The sequence below is a fragment of the Epargyreus clarus genome, unplaced genomic scaffold, assembly GCF_041222505.1.
Source record: "Epargyreus clarus isolate Ecla_fem2 unplaced genomic scaffold, WU_Ecla_fem_2.2 ptg000034l, whole genome shotgun sequence".
Classification (NCBI taxonomy): domain Eukaryota; kingdom Metazoa; phylum Arthropoda; class Insecta; order Lepidoptera; family Hesperiidae; genus Epargyreus; species Epargyreus clarus.
In genome coordinates this window covers 14,243,014-14,265,298 of record NW_027332239.1, presented here as the reverse complement: position 1 = coordinate 14,265,298, position 22,285 = coordinate 14,243,014, and the positions used below count along the sequence as shown (strand labels likewise).

The 22,285-nt window shown below is 36.8% G+C and overlaps 1 protein-coding gene across 1 annotated transcript; it reads left to right on the top strand.

Moving 5' to 3' along the window:
• Window positions 1–303: 303 nt before the first annotated feature.
• LOC140755817 (ubiquitin-conjugating enzyme E2 W) lies at window positions 304–21,385 on the top strand. The gene is made up of 6 exons (XM_073091149.1): window positions 304–383; window positions 624–715; window positions 1,385–1,487; window positions 11,553–11,708; window positions 15,126–15,201; window positions 16,035–21,385. Exons 1-6 carry the CDS (start codon window positions 360–362, stop codon window positions 16,046–16,048), a joined length of 465 nt encoding a protein of 154 aa, XP_072947250.1. The 5' UTR covers window positions 304–359; the 3' UTR covers window positions 16,049–21,385.
• Window positions 21,386–22,285: the final 900 nt, after the last annotated feature.

The following is a 22,285-nucleotide window of genomic DNA, read 5'->3' as shown; positions in this document are numbered from 1 at the left end:
GAACTCATGTGCATGCGAATAGAACTCTCATTTTTTAGTGCTCTGCTGGCAAATGCTGTGCTAAGTTCACCAACATACCGCGTACTGGAGTTTTCGTTTGAAGCGAACTGCTTAATTTTGTAAGTCTAGCGACGTCCTCCCCTGGACGTAAAAGCATAAAAGCACCCCTTAATCAGTCAACATTGAGATAGCAATACAAATTAATAATATTAAAAAGTATACACGGTTGTTTACATTTGTAATCTTTGCTACATAAAAAAGAAAAACCATTTACGTATTGCCATACGAGAATTAGTAGTTTGACACACATGTCGAAAAATACAGTTTTTCTGGCAATATCAAACGTCTAAATTGGTACAATGGCGGCTATATCCCCGTCGGAGGTTTGTAAAAATAATTTAAAATATTACGATTTACTGATATATTTAAATATTTATTGTATTCCGATTATATCCGTTATTATTGTGTAGGTACTGTGCAATACCCGTTGCAACTGCTTATTTGGATTTAATTAAGTATGGTTGAACTGTTGTGACAGTTTTCTTAGGATTCTTGTCAGAAATGTTGTGTTGTCGAGAGCCCTACACTGATATAGTCGAAAATGAAGTACGTGTTTGTTGTAGCGGAGATTACAAAAGGAGCTTATGTCGCTGATGAAGGAGCCCCCGCCAGGAGTGACGGTAGACGGAGACCAGGCCAGCCAAAATCTAACTCTGTGAGTGTACCCTTCATATAAAATTATATATTTGTATTACAAAAGTCGTTCGATAACATAACGCCCTGCGTAAAATGTTACCTAATAAGACTTTGTAACCACATTTCTTTATGTATCTTTTGTTATGTACACTTGGAAAGAGAATAGTCAGTATTTCTTGCATTCATATATTATCTTTGCCTAGTATTTGAAATTACTGCTACTTTAAACAAAGTAACGAGTAATGTAGTTATATTTCAGGCAGTTAAGTTTATAATTTATCACAAATCACATTGATAGGTCCCACCAAATATCTTCCTGTAAATGGCATATTGTTAAAAACCTATGACTGCTATTTGGAGCACTGATCTCCTCTCAGGATGAGAAGGGTCCAGCACATAGCCTATCCTGGTCAAGTGCAGATTGGTAGACTTCGCAGATCTTTCATAACTCGATTGTAGAGCACTTAGGCATCTAAATGCCAGTATCTAAATTCTGTCTCAATGTTTTCTATTAATTATTCAATAAAGATAATTTCTGTTAAATTGGAAGCATCTGGTGTTTGAACCCAGGCTCCTCAAAGTCAGACCGTAAATCATACAACTAGGCTATCATTAGAGGTAGTCCATGGCACATCTCTTAGAATAAGTCACCATTTTAATATATTCATGGTAATTGTTTTGTCAACAGGTGGACAGTTCATATGGAAGGAGTTCCTGGCACACTGTATGAGGGTGAAAAATTTGTATTGCAGTTTAAGTTCACAAATAAATATCCCTTCGACTCTCCTGAGGTGAGTAACTATATATTTTTTAAATATTACAACACTTTTTTCTGAGGTCAAATAATTATGTATTATAGATTCAATTAAGAACCTGGTAGGGCATTACAATGTTTTATAAATTAACATTTAAATAACAGTAGTACTTTTTAAGCTGAATATCTTTTACATGGAAATGTGTTTAATTGTCATTGTCATGTCAGTAAGTATACAGTATATTTTTAAATGACCCTTTAGGGTCAAATCTGAAACTATAAGGGTTACCAAAAATTACTGAAACAATGATTTTGATAAAACTAAAACTGCATCTTTTAATTTTTTAAAAAACTATTTCCCAAACTGGTAATCAAACAAGTTAATTTTGAAAAAAAAACACCCTGTATTATTCCATCATCGGATAGTGTCGCTTATAAGGATCAAAATCTGGGAAATATAGTTTGGGTTCTGGCCCTGAAGGCCCATTTGAAAAATTCACCCTGTATATGCAGTGATTTCTGATTTTAAATCCCCATACATCCAACCCAATCATCTACTTTTTGAGGTCCATTGCTGGACTTAAATTTCAAATTGAGGCCATTCCAACCAGTTTTGTGATTCATCATCTAACAATTATCATCATCCAACAATTTACAGTAATCTTTTTCTGGGAATTGGTTAGTTGATTGGTGGTTGACCTGTGGTCCTTCGACCTAAATCTGTCATTGTCCCCAATCCCAAATGGCTACTTTTTACTTAATTGTGGAGGGTAATGTATTTTGAGGATATGTCTCATTGTTTGACCTGCTTTTGCAATTAAAACAGTTTAACAACATTTCGACCCCTCCTACGTATAATATTGTAACTGCAAAATGATAACTAAACAGGAGACCGTTAAAAAGTTTCGAATATGCTAAAATGCGAATAAAATCTGCATTTTTGCAGGTATCTCTATGAAATTTGGTATAATAACATATATTTCATATTGTACGCTTTATAACGTTACTTGTGTCGATAAAACACATTAAAATAAGGCAATTTATGCACTAAAAACAAAAATGTACTTTATATCACGGCGTGCGTAAATGGACGTTTTACGCACGCTTCGCGTGCGCAAAACCCCCATTTCCGACCCCGTAATATAAAATTTTATACAACACGCGGACGAAAAATGTTTTTCTGACTCGTGTGATTGCAGTCCTCGCCTGCGGCTCGGCCTGCAAACTCACACTTGTCAGAAAAAAATTTTTCGTCCTCGTATTGTAATGTACTATTTGTGAAGGGTCGATTTAACATGAGTTGTTATTGTATTTATCTAAATTTAGTGATGACATAAGCTATATTTTAGGCAGTTGGATTATTTGTAATTTTAATGATTTTCTAGCTATAACAGTGTGTCATGTTGTTATTTTAATTGAGGAAACAAAGTGATAAACATATAAAAAATGTGGCCAATTATGATATGATGGACTTTTATTCATATATTATCGTTCTATTCCACTCATTATTTGGCTCTATCGACATGCAAACCTTCCACACAAATTACAATGGCTCCTTATCAACTCAATGAGTGTACTAGTTAAAGTATGTAGCTACTCCACTGTAATATGATATGTTTTAACATATTGATGCTTGGAAGGTGATCCTTACTAAGTGACATTGAGTAAAATTTATCGGAGAGTTATTCGAACTTGAAATATTTATAAAAAAATGAAATAAGTTCACATAAGTTGGATTGAAAATATTTCTGTCAGTTAAATGATTGAATCCAGCAATTGTGTGAATTCATTTTATTTACTTTTTAATAGGTCAAACTGAAATGACTCTATTGTAACCCTTATGGAATGTATTTAATAAGTTTTGCCTTTTATCCGTCGCTATGTAAAAAACGAATGTCAAATATGTTTGCCATTAAGTTAAAAAATTTATTAGATTAGACCATTTTCTCTGTGTGTGCTATAGATAGTACTATAAAACTTTCAAAGTGCTTGGGTCTATTCAATTGGCAATATGGCAATGTATTTCGTTCTTAAATATTGATGAAGAATGTATGGTTGATAAATGTTTTGTTAATTTATAGCTCCATGTCAAATTTTCTGTGTATTGGGTGATATAAATACACAAAAAAAATTCAAGCACCCAATAAATCGTAGGGGAGATCAGCATAGCAATAATATGCCATATAGTATACACAAAAGATGTGAATTTATGCAAATTCATCTACATACAAAACCTGTATACATACAAATCTGCATTACAAAACAATAGAATCAAAGACAAGGAAGGAATTACATCTATATGATAATCTGTTAATCATGATAACACTGACTAATTCTGTGTGATATTGTTAATTAATCAAAGGTCACGTTCATTCCAATCTGATTTGTACTGGAGGCCTTGTTGAGAAGATTAGCCGGCACGCACAGATAAGATTAAGTTGTAGATTACCGGCTTTACGTCTGCGTTTGTTGAGGCTTTCATAATATGATTTTTTTAGCTGTTCTATGCTTTATCTTGTTCGCACTATTTAACGTAAGAGTGTAATGTTTTACAAGTGTATGTTTGTTTGTATGTCGTTATTTGGCGCGACATACAGCCCAAACAGCTTGACGGATTATAACATGAGGTGTTCGTTTCACGTTTTTATGAAGGTGGTAGAACCCTTTGTGGTTCGACTCCGGCGGCACCACCGCCACACCTATTTCTACCTAATGACAACAGTGTTAAGCGCTGCTGTGTTCCCGTTTGAAGGGTGTGGTAAGGGAGACATACTTTTCCGAGGCGTTCCAGCTTAGTCAGGAGTAGCGGCGCATCTGTGGCCGACCTCAGGTGGGAATATCTAATCCTATCTGGGGTTGATTACAGATGTCCATGGGCGGCAGTAGCCATTTACCATCAGGTGGAGGATGCTCGTCTGCTACTCTTATATTATAAAAAAAAAAGCTTGACCTGTATGTATATTGTATTCATGTAACGGAATCGTTGAACTCGATTTTACCCACTTTGACCGGTTTGAATAATTTAAAATTTTGAACAATTATCAAAAACCGATGACAATACATGATTTTAATAATTTTATCCCATTCTCCTCATCGGGTTGGTCAGGAATCGGGATTAACGATTTTTCTTGTGCGACTTTAACGTGGATTTGAATTTTTAAACTGCAGTTATTTGTTATGTATGTTGTAATAGGAAATAGAAATCTCCATTGTTCATTATCATCACGGCAGTCATTCCCATCTTCATTACATTCCACATTCATTCCGACTTCGCCTAACGTTGCTTAAGTTTTTGATAGGTCACGATCTAGACAAGGCACACTTACAGGTACTTGTCCTCCTTAAAATATCGAATGAACTGTAAATTGGCTTACCGCATAGGCTTATGCTTTAAGGCTTACTGTCCTACGCTTAAATTATTATAATATTATTGCCTTACGTGTTATACGTTGAGTATTCTACAATCTTATTAATATTATGTAAGTTCTATATACTATTATCTACAATGTAAATAATTTATTTTGTTAAAAATAAAGAATAAGTGAGTTTAAACGTAGTCCACCTTATGATAAGTCGTTACTTTCGCCCTAAAAAGTATTTGAGTTCTACCTCAGTTAGACCTCACTAGACTAAGTTGGGACGCTTTCTTAAAGAGCGTCTGTTCCCGTACCCTTGACACGAGTGACGGCATATGTCAGTAAAAGTAGTAACATACTTGTAACCGATATTGCATTTCAGGCTAAATTAATTATCACTTGCTTCAACATTAAATAAAAACTTGGTGGGAACCTACACGTCTGAGAATTCTGTAAAAAACTTCACATTCTGAAAGGAAATCCGTGCCCAGCAGTGGGTTGACGGCATAAAAAAATTGTATTTAAATACGACATTGACCATTTACTATCATATGGACGGCATGCTTTATTGCTGCTTCATATAGACTCTCTTACAAATGTTTATAGGCGGCAGTAAATGTCAGATGAACTGCCTTGTCTTGTCCCTCTACTTTTTTTGTTATCGAGGGGGAGAACCTTCAAAAGGTTCAAAGGTGCTGTGTGAACGACACAAGAGTTTTGTGGGATTCTTACCGCACTAAAACCCCCCCGGTGGCCGTCCTCGGCGCTGCGTAAAGGACTCTGGGGTCTCCAGAGGAACGCAACCGGAGTCCTCTTAGCGCGTTGCCCCGTCGAGCTCCGCCCAGATGAGCATGAAGTTCGCCATATCGTCTGGTGTACACGATGGTACGCGACTACACATACCGCCGTCCTTCCCGGGGTCGCTGGCCGGGCGGTCCGAGCTCCCACTATTGCCACCGACAGGCAGGTAACACCTATTCTGGTCCCGAAACTATAGGAACACCCGTCCCTCTACTTAGCAATTTGACATAAAATAACTCCACGGCTATTCATCAAGTAGTAGTGTAGCATCGTATCTCGTGATCTTGAAACGGAAAGTTCTTGAATGTTTTCCTCGTCGCTTCCTGCAGACATTGAGGTGTATCATGCTTATTTATATACGGTATTATCATACTCGTGATGGTACTAAATTAATTAATTAGGAATGGAGTAAAGGACGATTGTTGACTTGACTTTTCGTGGAGACTGTCTTGTCTCACACCACCTCACCTCACATCTTTTGGGATATCTTTTGATATTTGTAAGATTATGTTTTTATCAGTTTACTAGATTTTACTCGCGACTTCACTCGCGGTTAGAGGTCGATATCAATTGGTATAACCCCGGGAACAGCACTTCTTTTTCCGGGACAAAAGGTACCCTATGTCCTTTTCTGGACCTCTGACAAACTGACTGTTCAACGTTTCATAATAATCGATTTGGTAGTTAATGCGTAAAAAAGTATCAAACAAACATACTTTGGCCTTTGTAATATTAGTTAGGCTGTCGTTGTCCCTGTAGTCCCGGAACCAGAATAGGGCTACGCTATCCCCTGACTGTCGTAAGAGACGACTAAAAGAGGCTTCCGGGGTTGCGGGCGGCAAGAGTGGGAGCTCCGACCGTCCAGCAAGCGACCCCGGGAAGGACAGCAGTTTGTGTGGTCGCATATCGCTGTAATCAGCATGGGATGTGAGAGGAGTTTAAATTGCTCCCCCCAGGGCAGAGCCTAATAGGGCATCGCGTTAGGAGGACTCCGGTTGCGTTCCGTTGGTGATCCCGGAGTACTCCACCAAACGCCGAGGACGGTCCCAAGTAACCCGGCGTCGCTCCCACGGCGTCGGGTACCTTTTCCCTCTCGTCAACAAACAAAAAAAGTTAGGCTGTCGTAGCAGTTTTCCTGGAAGGTGTCAGTAAGCTAACATAGCGTTAAGTGGTCACTGGCGGTAATGGTCGTCTGGAACCGATTAACGCCCGTTGCTATTAATTAATCTATCCATTGTTTTGCCTACCAAACACCGCCATATGACGAAACATTTTGGCATTTGACAATTTCTTCACACTAGAGATTTTTAAATGATTTCGATCTTTGGTAGGAAAAATTTGGAGAGATAGAATATTAATAACGGTCGACATTAGTACAGGAGTCTTATAAAATATACAAGACCATGGCAGTCGGGTAAAAAATCGGTAAGCCTCAGGAAATCTGGTAAAAATTCCATAATTTCAGAACCGATTTCAACTTTCAAATTGTGTGAAATGACCGTTTACAATTGAATTATTATCAAAAATACTAAAACCGTTTCTTACGAAGTTATTCTTCAATAAACGGACGGTACTAGTTCCGTGTATAACAAGTGTATTGTCTGGGCAAATAGCGTTGTTTACTGATCGCCACTTATAGCAAAGTAGTCATTGATAGTTGAAGAGCAGCGAACGAATATTTGTAGTTGTGCAAACTGAGAAACGTAACTAAAATGACGATTTCTCCCATCTGTGTATTGATACGTGCAGCGAAAACTTCCGCTTCATTTTTAGGGTTTCGTAACCAAAGGGTAAAAACGGAACCCAACAAAGCCTTCGCTGTCTTTATCACTTCTATGACTTTATCTTTTGAACAATCTATTAACTTCTTTGTTTGCCATAAATAAAAATAATAATAAAATTCTAAAAAAAAAATTAAAATTCGTGGGACGGAACCCTCCGTGCCAGAGTTAGCTCATACTTAGCTGATTATTACGTATATTGCGCGCACGGGTCCGATTTGAAGTTTATATAAATAAGTAGTGCTAAAAGTGGACATTTCTAAAATAATATTTTTTATTACAATACATCAAAATTATAATACCATAGTGATGTATAACTACCATCTAATCTTTCTTAAAATATAACAGTCCTGGATAACAAATATATCCAGTGACGGACTAAGCAGTAAGCACGTCGGAGGTCCAGGACGGAAAGTTGAATGAGACCCCAGTCTAAGAAGTTGATCTAATTTTACAAATGTCTACAAGGAAACTTGTGACCCCCCAGGAGCAGAAGCCTGGGGCGCACCAACAGAAATGCCATACCCCCGCCCCTCGAGGGGCTATCTATCAACAGCTGAAACATTAGCAAACTATCATCTATTCGTACAAAATCAATTTGTCGCACACTACTCATAAGATTATTCTTTGTGACTATGTAAATGTGACGCATCTATTAGCATACGTGTGAGACAGTACATAGATATGTAGAAACAAATTCCTACCAATTGTGGCTATATGAAGTAGATTCCGCGTCAATTATCAACTATTTTATGGGAATGGCAGTCCCGCGGCTTGTGTAGATTGAAAACGATCTACTAACGCCCGTTATTAATAATCAATCTATTGAATTGTTTCCCTAGCAAAGATCCAAATCTGACAACTTCTAGTGTGAAATGTTAAGCTTTTTGCCTACCAAACATTGGATAGATTGATTGTCAATAACAGGTGTAAGTTAGCGTAGTGTAGTTAGTGTCGGGAGTTGGATGGGGGACCGCTGACACAACATACACAATTGTCTGATTCACGGGTGTCACGCTCAATTTCTAGAGAAGCAAAAATTGTGTTTCCTTCCTCTAGAAATGCAATAATAAAACTATTATTATTTTAAAAACTAAAAGCCACGCCAAAATCGCACAAAGAAAATCGTTAATCCTGATTCCTGACGATCCTAATGAGGAAAATGGGATAAAACTATTAAAATCTTGTATTGTCATCGGTTCTTGATAATTGTTCAAAATTTTAAATTAATCGGACCGTTCACAGTGGGTAAAAATCGAGTTCAAAGATTCCGTTACGTACATACATTCATACATACATAGATACAACCCAACCTAATAAAAGCGTGTTAAAAACCACGGTTATAGGACAGCAATTCTTAAACCTTGTCGTACTCTATAGCTTTATATAGCATACACTTAACAGCATGTATGCTCTAACTACGTATGTGTGCTCATTACCAGAAATCATATCACTTTACATTTGTTGTTTTCAAATTTAATCCGGAACTCCTAATATTTAACCAAGTGCGAGTCGAACTAGCATACCGAGGGTTCCGTACCGCCAAATTTTCATTTATCTATTATTTTAAGTATTTGTAAGCATGACAGCCATATATAAATGCATTAAGAAAATTTAATAGATAAACCGAAAAATACCGAAAATAGCACTTTTTATATGACACAAAAAGTGAAAATTACAAAAAGTATGAAAAGTACAAAAAGTTGAAAATAAATAGGGGTCCTATTTATTTTCTACTTTTTGTACTTTTAGTATTTGCTGTTATATAGCGGCCACCATTACGTACTCTGTAAAATTCGTTTCGCTATCTATTACGGTTTAAGAGATAGAGCCCTGTGACAGACGGACAGACAGTGGAGGCTTTGTAATAAGGATCCTTTTTTACCCTTTGCGTACAGACCCCTAAAATATCATTTAAAATTATATCTATTCTCTGACTTTGTATTTTTTACACCCTTTTTTGTGTAAACCTAAAAGATTGCGATAAAAGTGGATTATAGTAAAAAATTGCTTCTTGTTATCGTATATGAAGTAGTTTTTCAAATCACTAATAGCAAAAAATATCTGGTTGCTATGTACGTGTATACATGTAATTAGTGAAGTCGTTGCTTAAAGGTCGGTGTGCTATTTTTTATAATAATGAAGCAGCGAAGGCTCATGCTATGCACTTTAGGTAAAGTTCGCGTAAAACTGCTAGTCAGCTCTGAATATAGATATGAATCGCGTCGCCATAGCAAATTGTATGACTACACCTCCTCGCAACAACTTCAGAGCGGACTAGTAGTTTGGCGCGGACTCTAAGTGCCTACTGCCGTCCAAGGACATCTGTGATCAACACCAGATGAGGTTCCCACCTGAGGTTGGCCTACTGGTGCTTTGGTACTCCTGAGTCTCGGATAAGCAAGTCTCCCTTACCACATCTGTTGATGTTATTAAGTAGTAGTAGGTGTGGCCTTCGAAGTAGTCAAAGAGTTCTACCACCTTCAAATTATTAACTTTGTTTTATTAGTTTTATTAGGATCCCAGCGGTATACACTCGCTAACAGAAGGTGATCTAAAGTAGATACTGAATGAGTCAGTTGTATCTGATTCCGTCCACTTTATCACTGTTCTACCCTGACCTGCCTGGAGTAAATTCCTCTCCTTATGGAATGTGCTTCTGATATTCAGACGCGTATAACAATTATTTGTTACTTTTCAATAACATCCACTGAAAATTCCACTAACAGAAGTCCAATTTGAAATGAATCACAATAACTTATTTGTGATATAAATATTCCTGAAAACCCATAAGAAACGCTATGATCTTCTTATATATAAAATTCTCGTGTCACAATGTTAGTTACCGTATTCCTCCGAATCGGCTTTACCGATTTTCACCAAATTTTATATGCATACTCAGTAGGTCTGAGAATCGGCTACTATCTATTTTTCATACCCCTAAGTGATAAGCGTTGGTCACCCTTAACATTTTTTTATTTATATGGCAACACAACGTTTGCCGGGTCAGCAAGTATATTATGATATTTGCCTCATAAGTTTGAAGCATATTGTATGTGCATAAAGTTTTAAATTATAATTACAGGCACGATGCATCATCCATTACTAAAAATGTCATTATGGTTCATAGCGTACCCACCCAGTATAAATATGGAAATATCAAAGATCGTTCTTCAGTAATTATCTAATTTACAAACAGAACAGGTTTCAAGGTTGACGATTGATACGTATGTGCTTGGTGCAAATGTACGATCGTTCGTCATTGTATTATGCAAAAACGTATGAAAAAGATTTGGTATTGACCGGTGACATCTAGTTAAACGTTGTTTCTGGGTGATCATGATCTGTGTGGCAGAGCGGTCACTGCACTGGTCATTTACACAGAGGTTAGATGGAAAAAAAATAGTTCTCAATGGTGTGTGAAGTCTACCAATTGCAGCGTTCACCGCATTTATTAATTGAACCCCTATTAATTTGAGAGGGGGAGACGGGGATTAGATATCAATAGGCCATCAATGTGTTAAAGATGACGCAAAGGGTTTTCGATTCGATTGCCAATCAAGAGGACATTTACAATCGTAACAAAGAAGCATACAATCCACCTTATTGTAAGTAGTCACTGCTGCTCACAGACATCTGTAACCAACTTCATTAAGAACAGGGATTCTAATTGAAGCTGATTACAGATGCGTCGCCATTCGTGTGTACTAGGATGGAAGCCCTATATGTAAGTCAGACTGCATCCACATCCTTCCTAAAACACAAAAGCTTCGAGCATAAGATGTCTCTTCCGTATTTGGTTGTGTATCCATTCTGTGTGTATTTCGAAAGTGGTAGAACTCTTTGTGGTTCGACTCTGGCGAGACCATACCGGACACACCTATTTCTGCCTAATGACAGCAGCGTTAAGCGCTGTTGTGTTGTCCGAGGCGTTCTAGCTTAGTCCTCAGTGTTAGCGGCGCATATGTGGCCGATCTCAGGTAGGGATATCTAATCCTATTTGTGGTTGATTACATGTGTCCATGTGCTGCATGGTAGCCACTTACCATCAGGTGGACTGCATGCTACTACGCCTATATTATAAAAAAAGAAGTAAGGCACAAAGAACCTTGACGTGAGGCTTTTTAAAATGCCTTTTTCATGAGATATGTCCATATGTTGCAGGTAACGTTCATCGGCAACAACATCCCGGTGCACCCGCACGTGTACTCCAACGGGCACATCTGCCTGTCCATCCTGACGGACGACTGGTCGCCGGCGCTCTCCGTGCAGTCCGTCTGCCTCTCCATCGTGTCCATGCTCAGTAGCTGTAAGGAGAAGGTGAGGCTATTGCTAAGGTAAATGTGATGATTGGAGGTAGTGGACGGGTTATGTGGTTTGATTTGATGTCAGCGTAGAATAGAATAGGACTTTTTTCTGTCTCCGTGGATTTCTTAGACGGCAGATAAGACTTGAATCGCAAGGATGGATACCAGCATCACATCTAGGGGTTATATCATTAATATCGATTATCGATTACCTTCGAGGTAGTACATGTAAAGATAGACAAAAAATAACATAAGTTTCATTTAGGGTAAACTGAAACATGCAATAGCTTGATATTAACTTGAAGTCGTGTATTGAATAACCAATATTATAAGAACCGAATAACATGAAAAATGAAGACTAGAGATAGTAAAGGGCAACGCGCGTAAATGTAATGAAGGTTGCGAAGCAAGAACTTTTGGCAGAGTGGGCCAAAAATGATAGAATTAGCATGCAGTTTCACTCACGACTATTGAATTATAATATATCATACACAAACAAATCTTTATTTTCACTTTAAATGTTATTGTGTTTCTGTGAGGGTGGTGCTGATTTCTACTTTGGGCTTAGTGTGTCGTTCTTCTAAATCTTCCCGATAAGTCTATTTAATATTTCTTGTGACCTTATGTCCTGTGACATGCAAGAATAAACGCAAAATTCTCATATTCCTGTTTGATCCACTTGTGAACAATGATAGGGATTCAACACATGAAACTCGCTTCGCTGACCAGCGCCGAATTTAATGGTGGGCGGGCTTCTGCTCTGGAGCCTGCAGACCTTCAGTCCGACACTGTGACTGACTAAAATTTCTACTGGGTTAAAACACCTTTAAAATTTCTACTGGGTTAAAACACCTTTCGTACATTTGGTACGACAAGGACAAACCGGTGCTGTGGAAGGTCAACGGTCAGCGTGCCCAGTAATTAAATTTGCTCGCCGCATGTCAAATGACGTAAGCGCATTCGTATTGTGTAAGAGACGTCTTGAAGGGAACATTTCTCTAACAATAAGAACGTCTTGACGTTTTGATCTAAAGATTTACTTGAAGTAGGAAATGTTTCACCTCTCTACTATAGTTAAAATTCATTTGGCATATACAGATACATAAACTTATAAATGTTGAAGGTGGTAGAACTCTTTGTGGTTCGACTTCGGCGGCGGCACCGCCATATCTATTTCTACATTATACCTGTGTTAATCACTGCTATGTTGCCAGGTTTGAAAGGTGTGGTATGGGAGACATACTTTTCCAATGCATTCCAGCTTAGTCCTCAGGGGTAGCGACGCATTGTGGCCGACTCGGGTTGATTACAGATGTCCATGACCGGTAGTAGCCATTTATCATCAGGTGGACTACGTGCTCGTCTGCTACTCCTATATTATAAAAAAAAAATGTGAATATAATAAACACACGGTCAAACTGCATTAGAAGTTAGAAATCTAAATATATATAACTCAAAGGTGACTGACTGACATAGTGATATATCAACGCACAGCCCAAACCACTGGACGGATCGGGCTGAAATTTGGCATGCAGGTAGATGTTATGACGTAGGCATCCGCTAAGAAAGGATTTTGATCAAATCTACCCCCAAGGGGATAAAATAGGGGATGAAAATATTACTTCGTAACGCGAGCGAAGCCGCGGGCAAAAGCTCGTATACTAATAATACGGCAACACCTATTTCCAACGAGAAGCAATATTTGGGTTTCGGTGGAAGGGCTTAAAAATCAACAAATATATAAGGCGACTATTTTATTCAACAGTAGCAATGCATCGTGTGTTCGGCTCGAGTGAAATCCCAGTTCTATATGGGACTACAGATGTTCGTGGGCGACAATGATTGCATACAATCAGATGGGACTGCTGCTCCTGCTTCTATATTTTTTTTAGTTTAGAAGTAACCGTCAATACACGCTGATTATTTGGTGACTTGGTGAAGCATAGCAACGCGTTGTGACGCGTCTATCAACGGGAAGCCATATCTAACGCTTGCGTCACACTATTCGTCACCACTTCAATTTAATTAACGCCACAGACGACGCCCCGTCAAAGAGAATCGATTTACCGATTCTTAAGCCTTAATTAGAAGTGAAAGTTGAAATTAATGAAGGCACGGGCTAAATATGAAATGGAAATTTTGTAGACAATTAATCTGAAGGTGGTAGAACCCTTTGTGGTTCGACTCCGGCGGCACCACCGCCACACCTTTTTCTGCCTCATAACAGCAGTGTTAAGCACTGCTGTGTTCCGGTTTAAAGGGTGTGGTAAGGGAGACATACTTTTCCGAGGCGTGCCACCTTAGTCCTCAGGGGTAGCAGCGCATCTGTGGCTGACTTCAGGTATTATGTCCAATCCTATCTGGGGTTGATTACAGATGTCCATGGGCGGCAGTAGCCACTTACCATCAAGTGGACTGCATGCTCGTCTGCTACTCCCATATTATATATAAAAAAAGAAAAAAATATCAGAGCCATAGTTTGACCTGACCAGACCTGAGGGTTAGTTAGTTTTTGCTCCCAAGGGAATAAATAAGGGTGAGTTAAAATTTAGGATTTACGCTGGGATTCGGCGTTGATTTCTAGACACATTTGTAGTTTTTAAGTCCGAAATTTAAAATGCTCAAAGTAGGATCAGAACAGATTTTCTGGAAAAAAAAGCTGCACAATTAAAATTAAAAAATATATATATTCTTAGCTAAGAATTGTACGACTGGTAACTGTGGCACCAGTCCCTGTAGTTCCGGGGCCAGAATAGGGCTACGGTATCCCCTGCCTGTCGTAAGAGGCGACTAAAAGGGGCTTCCGGGGCTGCGGGCGGCAAGAGTTGGAGCTCAAACCGCCCGGCCAGCAACCCCAGGAAGAACGGCGGTATGTGTGGTCGCATACCGTCGTGTACAAAAGACGGTGTGGCGAGCGGCATGCTCACCTGGACGGAGCCCGATGGGGCAACGCGCTAAGAGGACTTCGGTTGCGTTCCTCTGGAGATCCCGGAGTCCTTTACGCAGCGCCGAGGACGGCCACCGGGGGGGTTTTAGTGCGGTAAGGATCCCACATAACTCTGTGTCGCTCCCGGCACCAGGTACCTTTCGAAGGTTTCCCCCTCGAAAACAAAAGAAAAATGGTAACTGCTAGCACCAACGAAATACGACGCTTTTAAGAAGTAATTGTAAATTACAAACTAAAGGAATTTATTATTAAGTTAACTTTGACTCATTGTTAAGAAAGTAAAGAAAAAAAATGTCCTTACGTTTTCATACTAAGTCTTAATCAATCAGTACTTGGATAATATATCGAACACCTCTTACCCGCTGTATATAAATTATTTTTATAAACCCAAGCTGCATTTATTATAACAAGTTTTTTATTGTTTTTCCCATTTTAAATAGTTAATACTAATTGATTAAATATGTTATATACCTGCATTTTCAGAAGCGGCCACCGGACAACTCGTTCTACGTGAAGACGTGCAACAAAAACCCTAAGAAAACGAAATGGTGGTATCACGGTACGCTGCCTTCATATTACAATCATTTATTGTTTTTATTTTATTCATACTTAATACTAGCTGACCCGGCAAACGTTGTGTTGCCATATAAATAAGAAAAATGTTAAGGGTGAACAACCCGTATCACTTAGGGGTATGAAAAATAGATAGTAGCCGATTCTCAGACCTACTGAATATGCATATAAAATTTGGAGAAAATCGGTAAAGCCGTTTCGGAGGAGTACGGTAATTAACATTGTGTCACGAGAATTTTATATAAAAGATATCTAAGTTTATATGGAATTTGTTTAATATTAATCTAACTGACTAACATGCCTGTGGCATAAGAGTTTCTTATACAGGGTGTCCTAAGTTTTACTAAGGTAGTGTTTTCTCTGAGTGGTACTTAGGGGACACCTGTATACATAAGATGAAGAAATTTTAAAAAGTCTTATAAATGAGGTATGTTGGGGATGAAAGCTTGTTTGAAATCAGTCAAGTATTATGTAAACAGATTTTTTGTAATTTTTAATTGCTCTCCCAGTACCCCCTATCAGCGAAAGTAAAATCCCTTTTCCTCCCTCCTTAGGAGAGGGGGAGAAGTTTTACCTAATTTCGCTAATGTAATCATTATAATTCACTGAATTTTCTAAGTAAAAATCAGAAATAATGAATAAATATTGCTAACTTTATTTTGAGAGGTTTTGGGTCCAGGGCCCCCTGTTCCCCACGTCTATATGACTATTTACGATTAGGTCGACTCCATGCTTATTTATCACTTCAATTTTATAAATAAACAATGACAACAGAGCATCCAAAGCGCATACTTAACGTGTTTTATCTATAATTTCCAGATGACTCAGTGTAACGACACACCGCGGCTGTATCGAGCAAGGACGATAAAATCTCAACTTGTGATAAGTGTTATCAATGCAGTGTTAACATATAATGTTATGTATATACGAGTGAGCGGTGCGTGTGTGCGGCCGGCCTTATTTCAGTGCTAATTAAATCTTGTCGAGTGTGTGAAGCGTTCCGTTTTGTCTGTGACTTCGGTGTTGCCATTCAACGTTTGCGTTCCCCCCCCCCCCCTGGATTAGAGGTACGGAAATGCATTAAAATGAGATTAATTGTGTCTGTATTAATATTGTATTCTATATGTTTTTTTCGGGACGATTTTTTGTGTCCGTAGGCGCCCGTAAATTGTCGTGTTTTCGTGACGTCATTATTCATAACTTGTTTCGTAATATATCTATCATTGGTTTATGTTTATTTCAGTACTATTTATAATGATTATTACAGGAATACTACTAATTATTATTTTGGAATGCTAGATAGGGATGCCAGTTTTACATATAAGCGTAAGAACTTACGGAGCGTTTATCATCCGCCTCCGCCGCGGAATAGCGGTTTTATTACAAGACTCACGAGACCGCAGTTTTACGCGATTAAGTTACCGCCGCGGTTATCCGGCCTTAGGACGGAAAGAGATCGATATATGTTGCTCAACGTCGTAGCGGAAACAGCAGACAATCGTGCCGCAGCGGAAAAAGTCGCACCATGAAAACTGCAATTTTAACTTACCTACATTTTTATATTTCGATGCGTACTGCGGTTCCGTGACCGCACGCGGAAGAGGATAAATAATGCTCCATTTGTTCTGTCTCTTATATTAATTGGAAAATAATAATTTAGTGAGTTGAAAATAACAAATGTAAATGATTCAATGATTCTACATTGCTGTGCTATTTGGGTGGTGTACTGGTGGAACAATATTATTTGACTTGAATTTCAAATTGATTTGAAGGAATTGCTGTTTTCTCCACTTGTTTATTTACTTTATATATTACTCTACCTGTAAATAGAATAATAAATAAATATATTATATTCGAATTATAAACACTTAAGTAATTTTGTATACGTTTTATTTGAGTTTCAAATCTTAATTATATTTATTAGGTCAAAGATCATTTGTGAAATCTCCCATTGCGAATGGCGTCATCGACTAGGGGGCTTTCATTTATTTATCTTAAAATATCCAGGTAATCATTACGCTCTGCATAATGAAAATGATAATTGAGTAGCTATTGTTTTCAGTTGTATTTTTGGAGGCTAGAAACATATTTTTCGGTTATTCTTCTTAGGGTTCCATATGGTCCATGGTTCCATAGGATTCCATATGCTGTCTGTCCACTGTTCACAGAATTTGTATGAACCTTTGTAGATAGGCACTTCAAATTAAAAAAAAAAAACATATTTCATTGCAGGCACTAAAAATAAAAAAATGTATATTTGACGGTACGGATCCCTCCATGCGAGACTATCAAGGCCTGTTATTTAGACTTTCCCATGGAATAACATCTATTATTTTATTTTACGAGATGTCTAATATTACGTTCGAGTGTATGCTAGAATCTAGTAGATTATGAGCAAGGAAATTAAATATGGCAAAGTTTCTTTGCTTATAATATATGAGCTATTTTTCAAAATATGACATCACATGACGTCACGTAAACGCAGATAAGACGAGTCGCGGGCAAATATCAGTTCTAAAAAATGTAAAATCCTCGGCGCCGCTGTTTCAGGAGTTGTCGCATATATTAATATATAACGTAGGGTAATAGGGTATGAAATTAAATATTAATATTGCTAGTAGATATACGAATAAATTGTCAGTCGCCTGTATTTGCTATAGTTTGCTGTATTCTCTCGTATTGATTACTTGCTGTTAAATGTTTAGTTTTTGTATGTCACTGTTTCAGTTTGTATGTGGTTATTGAGGGAATATAAACAAAAAATCTCTGTAATTATGGGGAAAGTGTTGACGCTAAAATAAAGTTTGGGAAGACGGATAAATTTAGGTAATATTTGGTAGCAAGTTTAAGTTATTGTCACCTTCGTGTACCAGAAATACAACTTTACATTATTGTTTTTTCAGGAAAATATTAATGTTACAAAAAGCCCAAACACAAAGTACCAATTTTTCTATGGAGCCTGTTTGAAGAGCTTTCTATGCTTAACATATAAGGAAAAAAGGTACCATGGAAATTTTGGGTCACAAGGATACATTAGTCACGTGGGTACGTGGGTACGGTACGCGGGTGCATGTGCGGGGAAGATCAATTTGTCTATGAATTCATATGGTTTACCCATAGACAATTTGTTCAGCAACGGCGGTTAAGGAGTTGCCCATAATATACAAAAAATACAAGAGCGGCTGCTTTATTTACCTTAGAAGTACACCAAATTTCCCTCGTTAGCCACATACACCTACACAGTGACACGAGTGAACACAAGCCCTTAGTTTCAAATGTATAGTATAAATGCGTGCGTCTTGAATTATATTATGCTGTTTAAATATATTATTCTATTGTGTGCTAAGTCGACTATACGATATATTATAATGCTGCATTTTAGTTGTATGCAGACATACGAGTGAGAACTGATGGAGCGTTTTTCTTCGGCCACCGCGTGCGGATGCGAAATAGCTGTTTTATTTCAGTCACGAGGCCGCAATTTTGTGCGATTACCTAACCGCGACGGGTACGGAATCGACCGCAATCTCTGCGGAGTACGATAGCAAGTCAGATCGAGTGGGATCGATAGATTTGTTCGTCATTAATAGAAAAAAAAACAGCAGACAATCGCACGCTGCGGAAATAAATAACTATCTATATAAATGGAAATTACCTTTTATCTATATTTTCATATTCAATTATTGTTGCGGTTAGCGGCTGCGCGCGTAGGCGTCAGAAAAACGCCCCGTGAGTTCCGAGCCTTAGTGCCCGCTTTACTTAACAAGAGATTCAAATGCATATTGTTAGATTTTTAGGTATTTTCTTTAGTCGTTACGATTGGGCTGTAAGGCGCTACTGGACTCTATAAAGAATAAATATGAAAATGACGTCTCATTTCAGTGCGACAATACATTGATTGATGAAATTGAAATTGATTTTAAAATATTATTTCGAATGGCCTTAGGGATCGTTATATTTATTTTATTGACTTTGTTAATGATTTTATTTATTTTCTAATTTTATGTTTTATTTTATTTCCCCTTTTTATATTTTTGTGTCTAAATGAATAATTAAGTCAGTCCTCAAATATCAAGACTAAGTAGACATTTCTGAGTTTTATATACAGTTCTTAAATCGAAAGAAAAATTAAACCATGTAACTTTATTGCTATCTTTTGTTGATATTTGTCAATTTAGTCTCTGAAATTTGTGGACCGAAATAATGACAAACCTTACTTTTAAATCAGGTTTTTGGAAGTCGTCATTTTCAATTCTAGTCTTTATGGGCGCGAGTAGCAAAAGAATATGACAAAAGCTTTGAAGAAGTCATTGTGATAATGGAGTACCTTCTTGGAGATATACATATTTTTAAAATTCATTTTTATCTTTTTTTTGCCTAAAAATAAATTTGCGAGCGTCTTTAGCTGGTTTACTATTTATGACGTTCAATGTAGCCAACTTGTACTACATTTTTACCCTAAATTATGGGAAATAATCATTATACGACGTTTTTGGTATATTACACACCTCGCTCAGTTCTTCGTTTTTAAATCAATTCTATGTACTATCGAATTTCTTTTATGGCATAAATAGTAACAGAGTTGGCTACACTTAATTATTTTATTTCAAATAATATCAGTCTGGGATGGATTGTCAATTATATACGTAAATTAATTAATATAACATTGTTTGAATGACGTGATAATAATGAATTCAATGGAATAAGAAACTTATTTTGTAAATAATAAGTACAACTTAATTTATTAAGAAAGAATAAGTACTAATTCTGTAAAGGATAATGTGCTTAGCTAGCAACGTCCTTAACAAAAACAATGTTAGAAAATTAGTTTACGTTCATTTCTTTACGCCGTAATGTAAACTTATTGTAAACCAATGAAATTTAAAGTTATTTCTGTCTTGTTTTAAAGGTGCTGTAAGGGCGTAAACTTTAAGTAGCACATATTATTCTCATAGAAAAATATGAGGATAATCTATCATTCTCATATTTTTCTTGTTGTTGTTAATGTTCCATCGTTCTTCCATATCATCCATCTGTCCTCTACTGGTCTTCCATCATTGGCTATGTAATCAGTCCCTCGGTCGGCGGCGATCTTCTTTGTAAACATGGCCATAGTTGCCCATTACTTATTAATATAACATCAAATGTATTCGTAATCAAACCATATAACATTATATAACTGTTTATGCCCTTATAGCAATTCAAAATCAGCATAAAATAATATAATGTATTTGAAAAAATATTTTGTTGTATAATTTAAATTACTAATAACTGTTCCTTGTTATAAATAAGACTATTCTAGCTTAGATCATAGAGTTCGCATCGGTTTTCTAAATTGTATGTAACATAATAAATCGTATGTATATAATATCATTATTAACCTTAATATAATTCCTTACATATGACGAGTCCGTTAATATATTTGTGTAACCACTGTAATTCCATCCCAGAAAATTCCGATATACTCAAAACTTTGAATAAAACCAAAAATTTCAATTCTAAAATATTTTTGGAAACTGAATGTTTTGCAACTTTCTTTGTGATAGTAGATGCCCAATGTTAATGGCGCTTTGGTTAAATTTGTGAGAATAATTATTATTATAAATTGATTTTACAATATGAGGAATGTAATGTATTCAATAATAAAATTTGCAACGAACATTCTGGTCATATTTTGTATAACAATTACACATACAATATGCTATACAACTTTAAAAAATATATGGAAGTTGCTAATAAAACCACTCAGAAATAATAATAACATTATTCTGTAACGCATTAAAAACAAGATTGTTTTACTACAAGATGTTAACAAGTTGCAAGCCAAATTTTAATATGATTCAATTAAGCTTATTAAACCGATTCCTTATTTTAATTTCATTATATAACGCGTAAGTCGCAGTCGAAATTAATTATAATTTGTAATTATCATCTCAATTTCGCTGTTGCACAGCTTCCGATACGTCGATCTTTTTGAAAATACCATGTGTGGCCAAAAATGTCCCCAATTCGAAAAACATTCCTATTTTGTAAAGCTTGCGCTCCTTCGATATTGTTTACGAAATGACATTAGTTCAAAATCACTGGCAAACGCAGTCCAGTGTTGCGGACTGTTCGTGTATTAAAACTGGTCCCGCTTTATTTATTGAATAAATATAGTTAAACATGAACTGGTGTTTGATTTCCCTTTTAAAACGTATTATAATACAGCAGTGCTTTTCTATACAGAAGTAGAAAACGATCATGCAGTCCACCTGACGGTGAGCCAATACAACAACCGTCCATAGATATCTAATAAACCCCAGTTAGTAGGATTAGTCCTGACATTGGTCTCGCTACCCTTGGGGACTAGGTTGGACCGCCTCGCGTCTCTCTGACCACACCCTCCGAACCAGAACACAGCAGCGCTCAATACTATCAATATAAGTCAGAAATGTGTGGTGGTGTTACCCCCACAGTCAAACCACGACGAGTCATTTTCCAAAAACATACACAAATGTATATTAGTCGCAGTTTGCGAGCGTGTTTTTCAACGAAGCAAATTCAGATTTCTGTGCGTTGACTTGTCCATATATCTATGACAGTAGGTATAAAATATGATTTACATTTTTGTGTTGACAAGAAATAAAACGACTTAAGTAAAAAAAATGGGTTTGTATTGTATTTTTGTTATAATTTCACCAATTCATATTATTATTATTATTATTTTGATTTAAGTTATGTGGGTAAAAGATTCATATTTACAATTCTATAGTTAAAAATACCTGCTACATGAGAAATAATTGCACATATCCTATGTACCTATAAACAGAATTATTCAAATACATAATAGTACTTTTCTTTTTTTATTTAAAATATACTTACTAGTTATGTATCTTATATCGTAAAATATGTATACTCTAAAACTCAACAAAATATACTGTTACTACCGTTACGGTAAACATAAAATATAGTAAAGTATAATATTAAAAAACGAATTCTTCAAAAAAGTTCAGTAAATAGAAAACAGATACAGTAGACCCACGATAAGCCAGCCCGTCTAATCTGGCGCAAAATAAATTAATCTGTCT